This window comes from Vidua chalybeata, chromosome 12, assembly GCF_026979565.1.
Source record: "Vidua chalybeata isolate OUT-0048 chromosome 12, bVidCha1 merged haplotype, whole genome shotgun sequence".
Classification (NCBI taxonomy): Eukaryota; Metazoa; Chordata; class Aves; order Passeriformes; family Viduidae; genus Vidua; species Vidua chalybeata.
In genome coordinates this window covers 3482459-3502259 of record NC_071541.1, presented here as the reverse complement: position 1 = coordinate 3502259, position 19801 = coordinate 3482459, and the positions used below count along the sequence as shown (strand labels likewise).

The 19801-nt window shown below is 45.0% G+C and overlaps 1 protein-coding gene across 1 annotated transcript in view; it reads right to left on the bottom strand.

Annotated features, from left to right (window-relative positions):
* The window catches only part of PDZRN3 (PDZ domain containing ring finger 3), a 130321-nt gene extending 111084 nt beyond the window's left edge, over positions 1-19237 (bottom strand). The window contains exons 1-3 of the mRNA XM_053954089.1: positions 18444-19237; positions 12151-12237; positions 10922-11029 (exon numbers count right to left, since the gene is read on the bottom strand). Of these exons, the coding sequence (XP_053810064.1) occupies positions 10922-11029; positions 12151-12237; positions 18444-19160 (912 nt within the window). The 5' untranslated portion in view covers positions 19161-19237. The remainder of the gene's footprint in view (positions 1-10921; positions 11030-12150; positions 12238-18443) is intronic.
* Between the last annotated feature and the right edge of the window lie 564 nt (positions 19238-19801).

The following is a 19801-nucleotide window of genomic DNA, read 5'->3' as shown; positions in this document are numbered from 1 at the left end:
TGAGGCAACCAAAAGTCTTGCTTTTGGGTCAACTTAGAAGCAGAGAAAGGCAGAGAGCATTTTAATTAGCAGCAGGACATAAAACTGGCAAAAACTGAAGGAGAAGGTCCTCATTGCTAGAGAAAGGTTTGTAATAGAAACAGTAAACAATTCCCCTGCTGCAGAGGAAACTTTGCCTACAAAGGCTTTAAGGGGAAAGAAGGAGGCCAAAATGAAGGGAAAACAAGGAAAAGTTGGATTAAAAAGAAGTGGCTCAGTATGTGCTGGCTCCTTCAAACACAGGAAGGAATCACAGGGCTGGCTGTGTGGACACTGAAATTAAAACAAGAGTTGCTAGCAGGACACTTCTGAGCTGTGAGTGCAGCTAAGACAGCTCAGTGCATCTGTGCATCCCCAGCACCCAAGGGGCCAGACTTGCACTCCAAAATGAGAGTTAGGGTTCTTGACAAGCTAGCTGGAAAAGGGAAATACCACTAGCAGAGAAAATACAAAAGTGAGAATTACATAAATTCACATTTTATTCTGATTTTATTGTGGTTAAGAGAACTGGCTCAGCTTAAGTATGGGAACATAACTGGGTGTAAGGCAGTGTCTGGCTCCAAGAGGTGCAGCTTCCAGAGCTTCCCTGGGTGCCAGCAGCCTTGGTTTTTCAGCAAGATTTCATATTCCATGATATTATCATCACCTGGCTTTGTTTGTTTGGATTTAGGATGAAGCAAGCTTTAAAGAGTCTGACACACATGGGTTTTTTTTTTTTTCATTCAATCATTTAAGCCTTCCTTGTAACTATAGACAGGAGAATTCTTTAAGACTTAAAAAAGAGGAATGAATTCTGAATGAGCTACAAGGGAGAGATAAATAAATATGCAGTCAGTGGAGTATCATGACAAAACATTTTTTTTTTCCTTTGCAAGAAAGTTGCTTGGAAAAAAAGTGCTGTACAGAAAAGAGGTTATTTGTTCTTAGGTTTTGATGAAGGTGATCAACTTGGGTTTTTTTTTGCTAAAGGGAAACACAATTAGGCAATTTCATCTCCATATGTCACCCATCTAGAAGAGGCTGACAATTTTCAGTTTCCAATTTCCATCCCCTCTGTCTGCAGATCAGGTTGGGTACTTGGGGATTTCCAAAGAGGACCTGGTCTGAGCCAACAGTCTGTGTCCAGTTTACATCTGGAGTGGCCACAGAAGCCTTGTCCTTCCCACCATGCCCTCATCCTTGGCAAACCACAATGTTCCTGCATCCAAACCCATGCTCCCAGAAATAAAGGCCCTAAATCCCCATAATTTCAGCCACAAAAATATATTTTTTTTCTTTTATGTGGCATGGCTTCTTACTTATAAACAGTAATAGAGCTTGAAGTAGCAAAAATACAAATAATCACCTTATTCATGTAACTGATGAAAGCTCTGCCCAGAGCCCCTCACCATTTGCTGTCAGATTTTGGGCTTGAGAAAAGAGGCTTGTTAAAAGAAAGGAGAAAAAGATTTCTGTTTAGGAATCCAGTTAGAGAAAAACACTTTGGAGAAGGCTGCAAGGGTGGAGATCAGATGATCTTTGTGTGTTTCTTTAGGAGGAAAAAGAAGTTATGCAATTCCAAGCAGTCATGTGGTACGGCAGCTGCTAAAGTTACTGCTAATTTTTATTAGAGCTGGCCAGAAACAGAAAAAGGTCTGCTTTATAAGCAAGATCTTTTAAGAAGTAAACTAAATCTTCCTGAGCTGGGAGGCCTGCAGAACTGAGAGAAGGAAAAAAAAATAGCACTAAAAATTTCTTCTTTTTTTTTTTTTCCTCCTCCCACCTTCAAATGGTTCAGGAAACATTTTCACTCTCCCTTCCTGTTGCTGGTTTCTTTCTCATATTCATCCAATCAATCAAGCAGATGTATAATATTTGCCAGTTTTCAGCTCAAATTCCTGCTCAGCCCAAAGGACTATTCACGTGCAGAATGTGTGTGAGCTTTTATTCCCAGGTCCAGGCTCTGTCTGACCCTGCTGGGAGCAAGGGCTGGATTAGCTGCTCTCCAGAGGTCCTCTCCAACCCCAGCCATGCCGTGATCCTTGGCAACATCCAGTGATTTTACTCTCTTTGATAAAATTGGAGATTGGATAAAATTGCATTCCAGTACTCCCAACAGTTTTATGGTAGTTTCCAGGACTGAGCACCTGTGGCTCCCGTCTTTGAAAACCTGTGCAGGAATTAAACTGGATCCTGAGCCAGGCTCCATCCCCAAACCTGTTCCTTGCTTTCAGCTCTGCACACTTTTGTGCCCTTCAAAGTCATGTGGATGATGGCAAAAAATAATAAAGGTTAAATGCAACCACTAGGAGATAAAATTCACCACACTGGAGAGACCAGACACAGCTCTTCATATGGCATCTAATCTCTGTCCAAACAGGATTAATTTTGTTCTGCTGTTAAATGGAGCATATAATTAATGTGGATACTCCTCTGGGGCTGTGGATGATAACTGTGCCAGTGGGAAAGGGAATGCCTTTCCTGAGATCCACAGGTCCAGTCCTACAATAAGGGATCTAGAAATTAGTGATTTCTTTAAAGAGTATTTTAACACCAGGCTCAATCAGACTATGGAAAAGGGGCTTGCACTAAAAAAAGATACTGTATTCCACACTCTGCCTCTTTTTCCACCTGCTCCACACAAGTGAAGCACATTTAATGCATAATTTAAGCTGGAGATAAGACACTTGCAGCGTTTGCACTCGTTGGGACTAGGAATCCCCTGGTGCCTCACAAAAGGGATGCACACAGAGATGGGATGTGTCTCCACCATTTACTGCTCAGCCCACACTGCCCTCCTGCACCACTCCTCCTTCACCCCAAAGGCTCAGCCTTCCTTTCTGGATGGAATATTCCCCCACACAGCCTTTAAAACCCAAATTCCCCTTTCAGAGGTAAATCCTCTTTAGACATATAAGACTTTACAGATAGAAGCTTCTTTAAAGATGGCACAACTTTATATGAAAGCTAACACAACACAAATTTACTTTGGATACTAAAAATGCATAATAAAAGTCTTAAAAGGAAAATACTGTTTTCATTTAAAAGCCTCAGTGGTGAAGCAAAATTTTTCAACTGCTGTTATTGTCAGCCCAGTCCCATTTGTATTTATGAGAGCCTAAAAACTTTACAAGTCCTGTAGTTGCACTTTGTAGTGGAACATAAAGTCAGGTTACGTAGTTTTGGAATTTATCAAAACATGCACAAAGTAAAGCAGCAGTCAAGAGTGTTGGAACGAAATTCCCAATGCTGATAAGTTGTCACCTCTCGGTGTTTCAAGCCCAGAACTGCCGTTAATTGTGGATAATTTTCATAGTGTAAAGAATTAATTAATTAATTAATTAAGGAAAAAGCCTCATGTATGAAGGAGAGTATGAATCTAAAGCCATAATTGCCATACAATTTGCTACAGTACATTTGATAAATTTCTGTTGAGCACTCTCCTTTTCCAGGCTTTCCTGTCCGGAGTGTTTCTTGTCCTACCATACCCCCACATTTGGCAAATTTGCTAAAACAAACAAAAAAACCCACACTGGAATCAATTTTGTTTACTATTAAACACCTTATTTGTCATTAAAACCACAAAGCCCACTAGGCAGGAGAGACTTTCTTTGTACTTCTCACCAGAACAGCACCACGCTCGTGTCCTGAAGAAAACTCCCTCCATCCAAATTAACCAGGGCTGAGCTGCAGGATCAGGATTTGGGATCCCCGGGCAGATTTGGTCATTCTCTCACACTTGCCATTTTTCACGTTTCCTGAACAAATTCCATTTTTAATTCCAAATGAAGAGTTATGCAAATGTGACTCAAGTGCCTTTTGATAGCGCTGGTCTGAGCTTTCTCCTTTTGTCAGTTAATTTACACTTATTTCATGCATATCTTTAACCCACTTGGCATGGTAATGTGCCACATATGTACTAAATTAAGGATGATTGTGCCTGATTGCCCAATTATGATACCAAATGTGTGAAAATAGTTGATAGGACATTCTGTGTGTTTTCTCTAAAAAGACTCCGCGCATTCAAAAATCTAAAAATAAAACCTAGCAGTTAATCATAATGGTTTGGCTTGAAATGTGGAAAACTGACGAGATGATTTAAAATGCAAGAAATTGCACCACAAATGAAAAGATTAAATTGTCCCATTGTTATATGCTCTATTAGCATCCTTTAAAATGGGCAAGCATTTGTTGGAGTCTGACACGTTTCTCTCTGATGAGCTACAGAGGATGAACCAGCTATTTTTCACTTTGACAGAGTAATAATTCCTAACCCCAAATTCTAGATTGATAAGTGGTTTGTATTTTGAATTCATCACAAACTGTCCCAGGTCCCAAGCCAGGGCTGACCTGCAGCACCAGGTGCCACACCAGGCTTGGAACAACCTCTCCCTGCCTCACCCAAGGCAGGCAGGCACCCACCAAGAGCTGGATTATCCAGGCAATTAGCAAGGATTGGTTTAGCAGAAAATGGCAAACACAGCTGAGGGAGGATGGATGAGGGAATTCATCACCACAGGAGTCAGTGGAGTGAGTCCCTGACTTCTTGTGAGATTTGACTGGAAATTATCAAAGCAGTTTGCATTTCCTCTCCAGACTTGTTCCTTGTGGTCCCAAACAAGTTAACCACACCAAAGAGAAACAACATTTGCTAAACAATCTGTGACTTTCACTGTGTTTTAAAACACTGTATCAGTAGGACTTTCCCCCCAGTTTTTCCAACTGTACAGTAAGGCAAAGTTTGAGGCAAGAGGATCCAACCTGGAAAGCAAATTCCTCATAATTGATTCTCCTTTTTCTCAAGAGCAATTTCCTGTTTAACCGCAATTCCAACACAAACATGAGCAACATTATTTAACTTCTCTGCAAGGACTGTGGATGCTCCATCCCAGAAAAAATTTGGCATTCCTCCCACTTCCAGCAGTGGCAGCTCTTTTCCTGATTTGTGCACAGTTGTCATGGTCCCCATCTCGAGAGCACTGATGGTTTTATGGGAGCGATCTCATGCTGGCTAAAGACTGAAATGATTGTTTTCAAGCAGACTGTGTGAGCAAGGAAAGCAAGAGTGGAGGGAAGTGCAGGGGAGAAAGGACTCCAAACCATAATCCCATTAATTTAAGATGTGTTACACATAAGGGATCTATTCCTGAGTTTAAGAGAGCTTTTTTTTGATAACTTAATTACCTCTTATTCATTCAACATGCCCTTGAGACCAATATTCTAAGCTTCCACAGATTCAAAATGCCCACATTACACTTAGGGTCAGCATGATGTGGACTTGTATTAAAAAGAAGAAGGAATAAGATGGTGTGGAAATTTGAGGGAAGCCCGCACTGGACCTTTTCAAAAGTTGCAGCATGAAATGTGCTTATAACCTGAGCTCTGCAGCCTGCAGGTCAGAGAAGATTGGTCCATAATATTTGAAACAAAATTGCTTTTTTTTTTTTTATTTGCAACACTTATATTTTCGTTCCATCCAATTTATTTTTCTGGTTTTGTTTGTGGGAAGAACAATATTACAGGATTTAGTGTAGAAATCCTGTTGCACCTCTTTGGTTCATTCTCTGGCTCATCCCCCTGCTTTCCCCACCTCCCTGCCACAGCTCAGCCTGCAGTGCTGGTATGAAATCAGGGAAATAAATTTATGAGAGGAAAAAATGCAGCGACAACCAAGGCCGCCTGTTTTCATTTACATTTTCCTCTTTGGGTTGTTATTATTGCTCCCTTTCGACCAAGCTGTGGGATCTCTGTTTTAGCACAGGCACGATGCTGCTTTGTGAGACACCATTAACAGACATGGACAAAGGCCTTGGACAGTTTTCTGGGAGCATAAACTCCAAAAAGAGCTGACTCTGCTCTAGCTGCACTGGCTGCCCCGCCGCGTTCGTTCCCCACAAATGCTCTCGTGTGCTTGCGTGTCCTGGCAGGAACTGCAACAGCCAATTTGAAGTCACTGTCTGAAAATGTTTTCTTCTAGAAAATTAATTCCTGAGCGTACGGAGCTGCACAGTAAATCTTGTTGGCAGAGCTGAGTTTTCCATTCATGACAATTCTGTTAAATCCATATCCTTGTCAGAGTTCAGCTGGCACCGAGCGTCCTGCAAGGAGCTGCAGGCTTAGGATTATCCTGCTAAAGCTGGCATTGTTTTAAAAAGTGCAAATCAGGAATTGAAGGCGGTGTTCAGACAGTGATTTTATTGAGTGTGTGTTTGTGGAAGATGCCTGTGAGTGGTGATAGGTGAGCAGGGCACCCAGGGCAGCACAAGTGTGCTCTGACAGTGCAGCCAGCCCAGCAGTACACTGAGCCCTTTCAGCCACAGGCTCAGTCTGCTGGAAAAACGAGACCCATCACGCACCACCAGACCACAAGGAATGCTTCTTCTTTTATTCATTCACTCAGTTTTACAGCCATCCTTGCTTCACTTTGTGTCACTGTCAGGGAAAGGTTCACCATGCTCCTGCCAGTGTCCTTTCCTGCCATTCCTCTGTGGATTTCTCTGCGCTGATGTGACTTTTCAGAGGCTGTGCTGTGAACACAGCTACCAAATTAATCTCCCTGAAATCCACCTAACCCCCTCCTGTGAGCAGAAAGTGGCCCTGCCAAAACACCACACTTACTACAGGGTGAACAGGGAGCCCGCAGCAAACGGCGAATTTTGTTTGTACATCCACAAGATTTGCTAAAAAGTTTCATTGTTCTCGTGTGTAATCTGTGAAGAAATGCACGTCCTGGAAAAGCAGCCTGTAATTTGTAGCACATGAGTGTGCTTTGGGGAAAATCAATCAAATGAACTAAGACGTGTTCTCAACTCCTAAACTAATGATCCTTCCTGTGAGCAGCATGAAACACCAGCGAGTCCCAGATGGCATAAATCCTCCAGGTTTCAGCAAAGCTGTGACAGTTTATACTACCTCAACAGTACCCTAATTGTGCTGCAAACTTCTTAAGGTGGCGAGCAGTCAGCCTTTTCAAAAGCCTCCTTCTTCCCAAGCAGTCCCAGGGCTAAACAAACAAGTTTACCAGTTAGTGAGAAGAGAATGCCAGATTTAATTTATACTCTTTCAGGGCTGATGTGCTTAAAAATAATAACGCTGAAAAATCTGATTTTGTCTTAAGAAATGCCAAGCAGCTGCATAGAGGCATTCAGGGCTGGGACCTGAACCAACTTCTGTTGAGAGAGGAAATTAGGACCATTTTGTTACCCTGACAAAAATGATATCTATGAGAACAGTGATTCCTTTGCAGAAAAAAAATCAATAGTTTCAGCATGCTTTTAACGTGGCAATTTGCTATGGAACATCTTAACAATACCTCCGTATATCACCAGTTGAAATCAGCTGCTGGCTTTGAGTGTACAAGTACAGAACTGCATGAAAAATGTGTAGTCAAAGCAGAAGAAATCTCCCAGAATCGTGACTTCCTCACTCCTAAAGTCACTGTGAAAAATCTGAGAACAAACACAGGTAAGGAGAAGCTGTGGTTTACATAAAGAAGTTACAAAACCACCAAAATCCAAATCTTTAACCCTAATCTGGCAAGAACTTCAAGAACTTCTTTCCCTCTGTGCCTCAGGTTACCCATTTACAGAGTAAGGGTATTATTAAACAGTGAGGGGAAATTATTAAGCAGTTAATAGTCACAACATGACCTTCATGGTCATATGTAAGCACTAAATATCATTATTCAACAGATTCTGTAAAAGAAAATACAAGAAAAAGGCTATTTCTCTGTATTTGCTACATGCTGCTCTGATGACTGAGTAGCACAGACCATGCAACATTCATCTTGGTTTTTGTCATTTAGTAGTAGCAGCACAGACCTCACAGTGCCATTACTTATTTCAATGATATAAAAAGGGCCAAAAAATTGCTTGTAAAGAAAATTCAAGTCAATTCTTAAACCTGATTAAATTTGCATTTAACCTTCTGAAAAATGCATTACAGGAAACCCAAATTACATAAGGAAAATATGTTTAAAAATTATCTCTGACATAATTCCAAGGTTATCTCTGGATCAAATTGTCAGGGGATAGAATGTGCAAGCAAACAGCAATAAAAAACTGCTTCTGCTATCAGCTCTGAACAGTACCCCGATGTTTCTGTATTTCACTCTGCCTAATCCCTGCTCAGTAATTAGAAATGTTGTGGCAGTTCTGAAAATGAGAAGTGACATGCTCTTATTTTATGTGTCCTCCAAAACACATTCACCAGAAGATCTGCAGCAAAGAAACATTTTCCAAAAGGAAATCAAATGATTTGTGTTTTACTTCATTGTAAATTCTCTGTGATGGATGCTGGAATTAATTAGGGAGATGTTATGCTCAGCATCTTATACTGGAATAAGAATTCTTTGTGGAAGAGTCTGTTCAGAATCATGCTGATGATACATAAAACCTTAATATTGAATGAACAAGTTGAAGAAGTTCTAGATAGCTAAATTCAGTTCTAAGGAAGTAAGTTGCCATCTTTCCTCACCATTTTTTATGCCTTTGAAAGCAAATGTGACCTGCTAGGATGCTCTGCTCTGTGCCAAGTTCTCCAGCTGTGTCCTCCTAGTTACAGCTACATCTGTAAATAATTTTTGAGTCAAACTCCCAAATCTAAACTTTGACAGTGTGAAGGTTATAAAAAATACTTGCCTCTAGAAGGACACCACCAGTGGCCATTACTAATTCTCACCTAGATTGTTTACAGGTATTCCAATTATCTAAGATAATGAGACATCAGGATGATAAACTCACTTAGATGCCTCGATGCAGGAGGGATCCCCTTTTTCCTTATCCAGAGCAAGGTTAGATAAAATGTGCTAAATATAAACTGCAGAGAACACAGGATGAAACAGCTGCTGTCCACAGTATCTGTGTTTTAAAGGGCTCACTTTTAGAGCACTCCAGTCTAGTGCTGTGAACTGGATGCCTGTAGTGGCTGGGCTGCAGGAAACAAATTAATTTATCTAGAAAAGCATTCCATTAGCACTCTTGGAGACTGCTCCACCATGGGAATCAAACCACATTAGCTGGGCACCACTCAAGGCTTGCTTCCACAGGACATTCCTGATCCTGAGTGAGATGCTGGTCTGGAGGCACCCAAAGCCAGCCCTTGGGAAACAGTGTGCTCCATTTTCATCAGCATTTTGTGTATATTTAGAGGTGAGGAGAGTAAATATGACAATGAGTTTGTGGTCAGCACAACAAGAGCTGTCAACACGTGTCAGCCCCATGTCAACACATGGGTTCCTGCTACCCCTGGCATGTTATTAATCCAACAAATCCCTCTAATGTCTTTGTTCTGGGTTTTTCTCTTGTCTGAAAATGCAGCTTGAACTGTGCAAAAGGCTCTGCACAAACACTGCTGGCACAGGCGTGGCTCTGCTCGTGGAGGGGACAGGGCAGGAAGCTCACCCAGCCTGTCCCCTCATGTCCCTCTCAGCTCCTCTGGACACACAGAGTGGCACTCCTTCCTCAGCCTGCACCAACACTAAGCCTGGGGAGCAGTAGGGAAGGAGCAAAAAGTAAAATCAGAAGGAAGGAGGTCCCTTGCAAGAGAGCAGATGGTGCAGAGCCCGTGGAGGTTGGCTGCCCTTGTCCCCTGCGCTGTGAGCCAGGGTCACTTCCACAACTCACGGAGCCTGAACCAGGACCAGCACATTTCCTAACCCTGGGGTATTTGATCTCCCAGAGTTTTGGTTTTCATACAGTTGTTTGGTTTATGTGACTGTGCACTACTTCAGAAACGGATGTCAGCTTTCCAAGGAGGCTGTGGGGAAATTCAGGCTTATGGGAAACCTTCAGTTGCAACAAAATCACAGAGTTCTCACAAAACTGTCCAGACCTTTTCACAATTATGTTACATCACACACAGGGTTTGAGCAGCTCTGGATCATTTCACATTTCAAGCTCAGCTTCTTATCTTTTTATAGTTCTGCTACTGTGGCTCCATTCTTTCCCAAATGAAGAAACTTAATTAATATTTTATACCCTTACTAGATTGTGAATACAATTTGCCATAACAGTACAGAAAAAGCAAAAGTTGTCCCCTGCCAACAGAAAATCCTTAACAGCTGTTTATTGCTCATTTGCAAAACATAAGAGCAATGGAATTCCATTACTTAGAGAAACTGGCTGTTCCATGATATCCTTGGCAACCAACACCACACTTATCTTTTTGAACAATAGAATCTCAAAGTTTCTGCAGCCTACAAAAATAAGACCGTGAGGAAGACTTTTTCTTAACTGCAAAATGCCAGACAATGGGAACTGACTCACCGTCACCTGCATTGTGTTTCATGAAAATGAAACTTTTTCTTTCTCTCTCTCCCCCCCTAAAAAAGAAATTTGCTCTCTGAAAATTTAAATAAAACTTTCATGCAACCATCTCCTTCACAGGAAGAGCTTTTTATTGAGGTCAAGACTTTGGCAAAATGAGAAGAAATTCAGACTGCGATCTAAGTAATGTAAGAACTCACAAACAACATTAAAGGGGTTACTTAGGTTTATGATAAACCATAGAGAAATCGCAGAGTGGAATTTTCCCTGACTGTTCAAAACTTAAATACCAAGAAAAATAACATCGTGCTTTACACCACAGATATTTCACATATGGTTTTAACTAAATAACTTCCAAGTTTCCAACAGCTTAAAAAAGAACTATCTATGGCATACCAGAGAGATGCGAGCTCCTCAGAAACTCAGGACATGCACATACCATCCATAATCTGGTTTCTATATTTAGGGAAGGACTATACCTAAAGCCCTGGAGGTCAGCACTGAATCAAGCCCAGAATATTTTCACAGACAGATGTTCTAGACAGTGTTTACCACAGTCCACTCTCCCAAACCCACAGCAAACGTGCCATGTGAAGGCCTGAGCTGGAGCTCACACTGTTAAGAGTGTATTCTCTTACCTCAATGATCCTGTCGTGGATTTGCAGCCCTCCTTCCTTAGCAGCAGGCCCAGTGTCAACTATTTTGGATACAAAAATTCCTTCGCTGGAGGAGCCATCCTGATTGTCCTTCAAGGATGAAAAGGAAAACACATTATTGTCCCTCTTATCTGCCCTCAGCTGAAGCTTGTCCATGTCACAACAGTGCAAGGAATTTGAGAGAAATATTCTTACTGATGTCTTAATATGGAATCACTTTGTGCTAATGAGAAAGACTGATACTCCGATTTTGAAAGATTAAGCAAACAGGGATGGGCTTCCATTAGGTAAATTAGTTGCTTGATTATCATTTTCCTCTGACTTCAGCCAGCTCAGGAGTAATTGTCATTACAATTATTCTCACAGCAAAATCCAGTGAGACACAGCCTGCTTGCACATCAAACATAAGACAAGAGTGCAATTTTCATTTTTAGTTGCACGGCTTTTCCTCTGGAGACTTGAAAATAAACCCATGAAAACACCTTACACCTAACAAGGTATTTTCACATTCCTGTGTATTGTGCTTCTACCAGTGCAGAACGATGTCTCAGAAATTTGAAAAACTCTAAAGAAAGAATAACTTTGAAGTGAATTCACTAGGAATAAATCATGATTAATGTCAGATTTCTGAGCAGCCAAGAAGTAGTTCTGAATACTTTCTAAATTACTAGGACAAGGTATAATCCACTCCTTGATGTAATTAAAGTCATATGCAGCAGCTCTAGCCAAAAAAGCATCCCGAAAAAATACATTAGTGAGTGTGTGGTGTGGGAAACATCTGCTGAAATCACAGAACTCAAAACCAAGCTGTTTAAGTTCATCCCTTCACCTGCACAGAGGGCTGCTGGATCTCTGCTGGAAAGGAGAGTAAATAATTTTTTTTTTTTTTTTAATGAAAGGCACTAAAGTTGTGGCTCTCAACCCATGAACTTCACAGCAGTATGGTCTGAGAAAGAGCCACTGTGGGTTTTATCATTTTGGGAGTGGCACTGCACTAGGATTAGGGGTGCTGGCTGTGATATGCAAGAATAAACAGGCAGTGAGAGAAAAGGCAGCGTAGTTAATAGACATCCACACAATCTCAGTGGAAGAACTGCTCTGAAAGAATCCCAAGAGGACCAAATGCTTGTCAGCAACATTTTTCCTCTAAGTGTTGACCTACATGCTTTTCCCAACTGGAAAGGGCAAACATATTTTAACAATTAACATACCACGCATGGCCGGCCACCAATAATATTAAATCCAAGAGATCCAGAGTCCCGATGAAGGACCAGAGTCAGTGCTTTAGTTTCTTCACCCTACAAAAAACAGACAAACACATTCAAAACATTGTGTGTAGGGGATAAACAGGACAGGCAATACTTCTACCCAGGTTTTTTGTTGCTTTCTCATTTTTGTTAAATCCCCTCGTAGTTTAGAGACAAATGTTTGGAATAACTTTGCAGCTCCCAGTGGCTGCTCCAGCCACCCCACTGAGCTCCAGCAGCAGAACCTCCCCTAAGATTTATGTGTCTTTTTTATTGAGATCTACAGTGAGACACTTAACAGCAACAGAAGGGGTTTATATGCAATGCTGGTTCCTGCAACTACTTGACCCAGTCATATGTGATGTGTTATGTAAAATACTCCACGTTTCCAGTAGTCAAACTCTTTGACTTTTCCAGTGCTTGGGGGTGACTGAACCTTAGGACTGGATCCTTGCATTGCCTCTCTCTCCTGCTGACTACGTGACATTGTTTTAAGTGACATTGTTTTAAATAGTATCAAGCACAACATTCTCGGCAGAGTTTTAGAAAACAGCATTAAACAAAACTGTGACAAATTTTGCCACAGGCCCAGAATGGCAATTGCTATTCACAGCACCTGCTGTGCATGATTTTTTTCCTCTGGCGTTTTAAGACTAGCAAAACAGAAATCTCCCATCACTGAAAATCATCATGTTAATCCCCTAAAATATGAAATTCTGCAGTGAATAGTTTTCTGGACAAACAGCATACAACTAAGATATACTGGAAGGACATGTGATAATTTGGGGGGCTGTGTGAACAGGCTCTGTTATCCTGGTCTCTCATCCCAGCTTGTTCCTAACTACAAACTCCTACAAAATGCCTTTATGACACAGGGATGCTACTTAGGCCTATTAACTTTTAATTTTAACTTAATTTATCTAGAAAAGCATTCCATTAGCACTCTTGGAGACTGCTCCACCATGGGAATCAAAGACAAAACTAAGTGTGTGAGCTATTAAAGACAACTAAATGTTCACAGTTCTCCCTTCAGTCTCAGTCTAGTGTTGTTATTTACAACACAACAAACAACAGCAGAGCACCACAAAAAGCCCTCTGAATAACAACATTTAGAGATCAGAAGAGGATCAGTGTGTGCTTCTAGAGATACTGATGAACTTTTCTACCTCCAAAACAATTTTCTTTGTTTTATCCAAGGGGTGAAAAAGTTATGAACACAAAACAATTTGAGGAAGTTATCTTAAAAGTCTGGTTTTCATAACCAATTAATGACAAAAATTGCAACAGTTACATTGTGATTCAATGCAGATGGTTTTAGTTTGTGCATTTTTCTTCTGACATGTCAATTTGAAGTTGTCAATCAAATATTAATGTCTATTAAAGTCATAAAAAGTGTCAAAGTAATCCTGGATTACTGAATTACTCCCAGAGATTTGGGGATGATAAGGAAGCCCAATTCCCTGCCAGTGTGAACTGGCAGAGCTCCACTGACCGCACACTCCGAGCTCCTCCACGGGGGAACTGCACCAACAGCTCCACCTGAAAATGTGCTTTACAACTTCTACGTCACTTTCTGATCATTATCTTCCCTAATGATCGAGGCATAAAGAGACTTGGACCTGATACAGAGGAACATGAACAAACTCTGATTTCGTTTGAATCTGCCAGCACTTGGCAGCAGAGAGAACCAGGTACCCAGAAGAGAAATGAAAAATGAAGTAAAATCTATTTCCCTGCAAGTCTACAGACCCAGACCTCAGACAGGATTCCAAGGAACAAATTTCCAGTCCTGTGAGACCACTTTCAAGCACTGATGATTCTGGATTTGAAAGACAAGCACATGCTAGCATGACTGTTTCCTTCTATTACCCCTACTTAAGAAGGCAAATCAATTAGAACAATCAAAAAACAATTACAACATTGCTCTCAAGACATTTTCAGTAATTAGAGTTGCCTGTTTTCATTAAAGTCTCCCTATGTGGCTTTGATTTGACACTTTTACACCTGGCTGAACAAGTATTAAAGCAGGTGGGATTGGATCAGTTGGGTTGTGAGGGAAAAGAAACAACTAATGCAGCTTTCTGTAGGTACTTCTGAAAAAGTACTTCTGTCTGCAGGGCTTTTAAAGACATTTCCAGGTTTTTCTGGTGGCTTTGTCTCCATGCTCCCCATGGCAGCAGTCACGTTCCAGCCCCACTGTGTGTGCAGAACTGCCCAGCCCTGGGGAGGCAGCAGCACCTCGCTCTGACGCTTGGCCACTTCTGCACACTCACATCTCAGCTCCTAACGACTCCTTCAACAACCTTCTCCTTCTCTTCAGAAGGAAGCCACGATGCAAATGATTTTTCCAGGGCTCTGCCTTTCTCTCCCCTCCAAGATCTGGCGTTCCAGCAGAGCAGTCATTAAACAGTGAGGTAACTGTGGAAATGTGGTGGCCAGGGGCCAGCCCTGCCCCGGCAGCTGCTCCGGCAGCAGACCTGATGGTTCCTGGCATGTTGTATTCCCACAGCTGAACAGAACTCTTAAACATAATTCTTGAAATTACTGCACTTCCCAGCTGAGTAATGTGCAGCTAATAGACTGCCTTTCCCTTTTGATAGCAAAGACTAATTTCTTTGGTAGTGCAGTGGCTAAGAAGGTCTGCCTTCACCAGAGCAGGCACCTCAGCTCCTTCTTCACTGGTGAAAGGGCTGCCAGGACCAGCCTGGCCCATCCTGCTTGGGGACAGGCTGAGAAAAACATCATCTTGTTTTAAAGGACTTCACTCGGTTCTTACAGAATTCAAATCTGTGTCACCACCACCACCACCACAGAGGTCCTGAACGTCAGACCATAACTGGTTCTGGCCTGGCTGATCCATTTAAAGTCAGTCCCTGTCTTTGGTTACCAGGGGAGCAGAAGGGTTTCCACCCTGGGCTGTCAACTGCTTCCAATTCCCTCTCCCCTTGCTGCTTCCCACAGGACTTTGCTGGCTGTGTAAATAAGGGATTGACCAGATCAGCTTATCAAGAGGTGTGCACAGTGTTGTGTTTCATCAAGGATTAAGCCTTGTTTGAATTGTACAAGTTTTTTCTTGATTGTTTAGACTTTGATATTTCATGACTGACATGTCTGATCGAAGGAAATACTAATTTTGAGGGAGACACTCCACCTTCCCTGCCACTCCCTCCTCAAGCTCATCCTCAATAAGCCTCTCCTCTTTCCACCAAGGAATAAAGTCATTCTCTGAATAAACCTTTGAACTGTACAGAGTGAAATTAAGGTGTTCCCTCAGTGATAATACTCATGGGTATCACAACTGGGGTCACTTAAGGCACATCTGCCTGCCTTATAAAATTGTGAGATGCTTACAGATGAGTGTGTGTATAAAAATATATATTTATTTATGTCTTCTCTCATTAAGGTTATGGTGTTGCTATAGAATTCACCTCAGAAATGGTAGATGAAAGCACAGCAAAGCTGTGATTCATCCAGCATCACAAAGTCTATGCTAAGGTGAATCCCAGCCTGGGTCTCCAAAGCTGCCAAAAGACCACGAATTTGGGTCTTTAAAGAATGGTCTAGTGTCACTCAATATGGTACTTCCCCTTTGACTAAGCATTTAAACACAACTGTATGTGGGCATTTCTTCTGTTTTGACTACAGGATGTGTGATCTGATTTATTCTGGATTGGTTCTACATCTGCAGCAGCAAGCAGCCATCAGGCAGGCAAGCCAGAAAACCCTTTTTCTCCATCTACTGAGGAGCCAGAACACCCCACAGTAAGTTCTGCAATCACCACTTGCAAGCTATGAACCCGGATTGTTGGTGCTCAGCCTACTTGTGCTTAGCACAGACCAAACTACTACATCTGAGAATGTATGAAAGATGAATAATGGTCATAATTTAAATAATGACAGCAAATTGGTTATTTCACACTACCATACCTCTAATCCCTGTGTTCAGGGACATAATCCTTAGGAAAATTTATACGTCCTGCTGAGTGTTCCTGCACAGCCTGTGCTACTGTCTCTGAGAAAACAACCCCACGCTTGGAAGCCTGCCACAGCCCCAAAGAGGGAAAGCATCCCCTGCACTAGGTGATCACCACAGGTCTTTTACTAAACTCTCCGTGTCACAAAGATGCAAGTTTGCTGTTTGTGCTTGCCTGGGAGCTGGGCAGCAGAGAGCTGTTAGTGTTGGCCAGCTGCCCAAAATGCTGTGAAAGACACGTAATTGACTGACCGCTGGCCCAGGGCTGCGGTGACATGACACCTCCCAGCTTTCTCCAGACTGGTGGCTGCTCCACAGAAGTGCACAACAGCCCTTTGTAACGGGGCTGGACCCAGCACAGGGGTCTGGGCCAGCTGTACCCATAAATCCGATGGGAAGTATAGCTGAAAATAGGTGTCATGAACATTTGCAGCTAAGAAGGAGCAGCTCTCAGGATTACAGCAGCTCCCGACCGTGTACGGAGCCAAACGATGCAAACACAACATCATCAGCACCAGCCACGAAAAAAGGGTGGTGTGAGAATAAAGGAGAGCAACGATGAGGAGGCAGGGATTGGGTGAGATGGTTTCTGACAGCAGGACAGTGTGCAGGGCTCTCCTGTCATCAGCTGTGTGCCAGGCTGTGGGAGCAGAAAGCCCCCAGAATGCCATGGCAAAGTGCTGCAGGAAAAGGGGGAGACAGAACTGTCCTGAATCTTGATATGACTGTGAACCCCTGATTTATTTTAGTGGCATTGCTAGGATTTTGACCAGCAAACACCCAGTATTGCCCGAAGTCAGAATAGTTCATTTAGTATTAAAATATTTTCTGGTTTGAGTTAGGGAAAACAGGATGGGTTCTGTCCTGGATTCCTAAGAAGGTTAAAAAAAAAAAAAAAAAAAAAAAAAGATCCTCTGACATGAAGTTTTATTTCCTTTACACAGCTTTTAGAGCGTCAACATTACCAGAGGTGTGAATACAGATGTTTGACAGTTTTGAACAGTTTAATACTGCTGTGTCTGTGGTAGCACATTCCAGGTCACTGGGAGGACTCTGAATGTCTTCATTTAAAAGATAATTGGCTTCCAGGGCTTCCCTCGCTGGGGAGCCTCATTCCAATTAAAACTTGGGGATTGTTGTAGCTCTGGCTTTTGATTCTGGTCATTTTATAAATGGTCTAATTTTGAGGGGTTGAAATCAAGTTAATTTTTCCCTTCCTAATTAAAGAACCCTGTGTGACACTGGGAAAGAAATCACAAGTACACAGCAGCTGTCTTGTATTTGGATGTGGATGTTACAAAGATGATGGCTGCAGATCCTGAAATAGCTGGTGAGGTGTCCGAGCTGCATCATAGTTAATCCCAAAGCCTGCATTTTGTAGGAAGCCCTATTATGGGATGCCAGGTGAGCTCAGGCTCTGGAAAGCATTGGGTCACAGAGGCTTCTTCCAATTCACTCCACTTTGTGTGACTCCTGGGAGTCAATTTCTGCTGCTTTAATACCATTTCCAGCCCTGGAAATTCCACTTTTAGAGTTTTCTTGGGGGAAGAGAACCAAGAGAAAACAGTAACACCGCGACCTTGTTACTTTTCCGTGCGAGTTACCTCATGGGGTCCAGCCAGCAACGACGGCCACACTAAAAACCGTACCTACAGAAAGATGTACCTACAGATGTACCACTTAAAGATGTACCTATAGAAAGCGGCATATTACCCCTATTAAACCCCAAAAGCTCAAATAGTTGAAAGGATTTGCGGCCGGATGGGCTCTCCAGGAGAAACCCTGCACACGGGGAACGCCCCGGGCGTCGCGCACGGGACAAGGCGCATCCCGGGGGACAAGGCACATCCCGGGGGACAAGGAGCGTCCCGAGGGACAAGGCACATCCCGGGGGACAAGGCGCATCCCGGGGGACAAGGCGCATCCCGGGGGACAAGGCACATCCCGGGGGACCAGGAGCGTCCCGGGGGACAAGGCGCGTCCCGGGGGACAAGGAGCGTCCCGGGGGACAAGGCACATCCCGGGGGACAAGGCGCGTCCCGGGGGACAAGGCGCGTCCCGGGGGACAAGGAGCGTCCCGAGGGACAAGGAGCGTCCCGAGGGACAAGGCGCGTCCCAAGGGACAAGGAGCGTCCCGAGGGACAAGGCGCGTCCCGAGGGACAAGGAGCGTCCCGAGGGACAAGGCGCGTCCCGAGGGACAAGGCGCGTCCCGAGGGACAAGGAGCGTCCCGAGGGACAAGGCACATCTCGGGGGACCCCGGGCAGCGCGGGGCCCATCCTTACCTTGCCGGGGGAGGCTGCGCGGGCGCGGGCCAGCGCGTCCAGGCGGGCGCTGTACTGCGTGAAGCGCTTCTGGTAGCGCAGCGCCGTCACCTGCAGCTCCAGCTGCGCCGCCGCCAGCCGCGACAGCAGCGACTGCTCCCGCTTGCCGGCGCGCAGCGCCTCCTTCTTCAGCGCCTTCTCCAGCGCGGCCGCCCGCGCCTGCAGCGCGGCCCCGTGTGCGCGCAGCGCCCGCAGGCAGCCGTGGCCGCCGGCCCGGCGCTCGCCGTGGGTCAGCACCAGCCCGCAGCCCTGCTCGCACAGCCCCGCGGGCCGCGCCTCGCAGCGCTCCCGCATGTGCGCTTCCACATCGCGCAGGTTGAGCACCTGGCGGCAGCCGCGGTTGCGGCACTTGGCCGGCGAGAAGTCGCAGGTCTCGGCGTGCTCGCCCAGGTGCTGCAGCGGCACCACCGCCTCGCAGCCCCGCGCGTGGTTGTCGCACTTGATGTCCAGCTTGAGGATGAGGCTCTTGAGGGGCAGGACGTGGTTGAGCTCCTTGGTGGAGATGCGCTGGCAGTTGACGGGGCAGCTGCCCTGCTGCACCACCCAGGGCAGCACGCAGCCCGCGCAGAAGACGTGTCCGCACGGGGTGGTCAGCGGGTCCTCCAGCACCTTGTTGCACAGGTTGCACTTGAAGTCGGGATCCACCTCCCCGCTGAAGCGATCCAGCTCGAACCCCATCCTCCTTCCGCTCCGCCGCAAACAACCGAAGAAAAGGAAAAAGGGAAAAAAAAAAAAAAAAAAAAAAAAAGAGCCCAGAAAAAGTACCCGGAGTGCGGAGACGGGCCGGGGGAGAGGCGGAGAACGGGAATAAATAAGTATGAGCCGCTCCCGTCGCCGCCGCCCGAGAGGCAGCTGAGCCCCCGGCCCGGCCCGCGGCCGTGCCCCGTCCCCGCCGGTCCCGGAGCGCCGGGAAGGAGCCGCAGCCGCAGCCGGAGCCGGAGCCGGAGCCGGAGCCGCGGCCGCGCCGCCGCCTGCGCGCAGCGCCCGCCCCCGGCACCGCCCCCGCCCGGCACCGCCCCCGGGAGCCCCGGGGGTCCCCCGGGCCGGACAAGGGGGCTTTGTCTGGGAACGGGGCTGGGCTGGGCTCCGCGCTGCTGCCCCTTCCCCCGGCGGGGCAGGTAGCGGTGGCGGAGCGGCGGCCGGGGCAGCGCTGCGCACACGAGCGGCGGGACGGGAAATGGGGAAGCGGTGGGAGAGGAGGGGAACGGGAGAGCGAGGGATGGAGGGGGAGCTCAGGGAGGGTCGCGACAAGGTGAGACCGACCGGCTTCGGCCGCCGGCAGCGGTGACAGTCGGGATGATCGCTCGGAGCGACGTGGG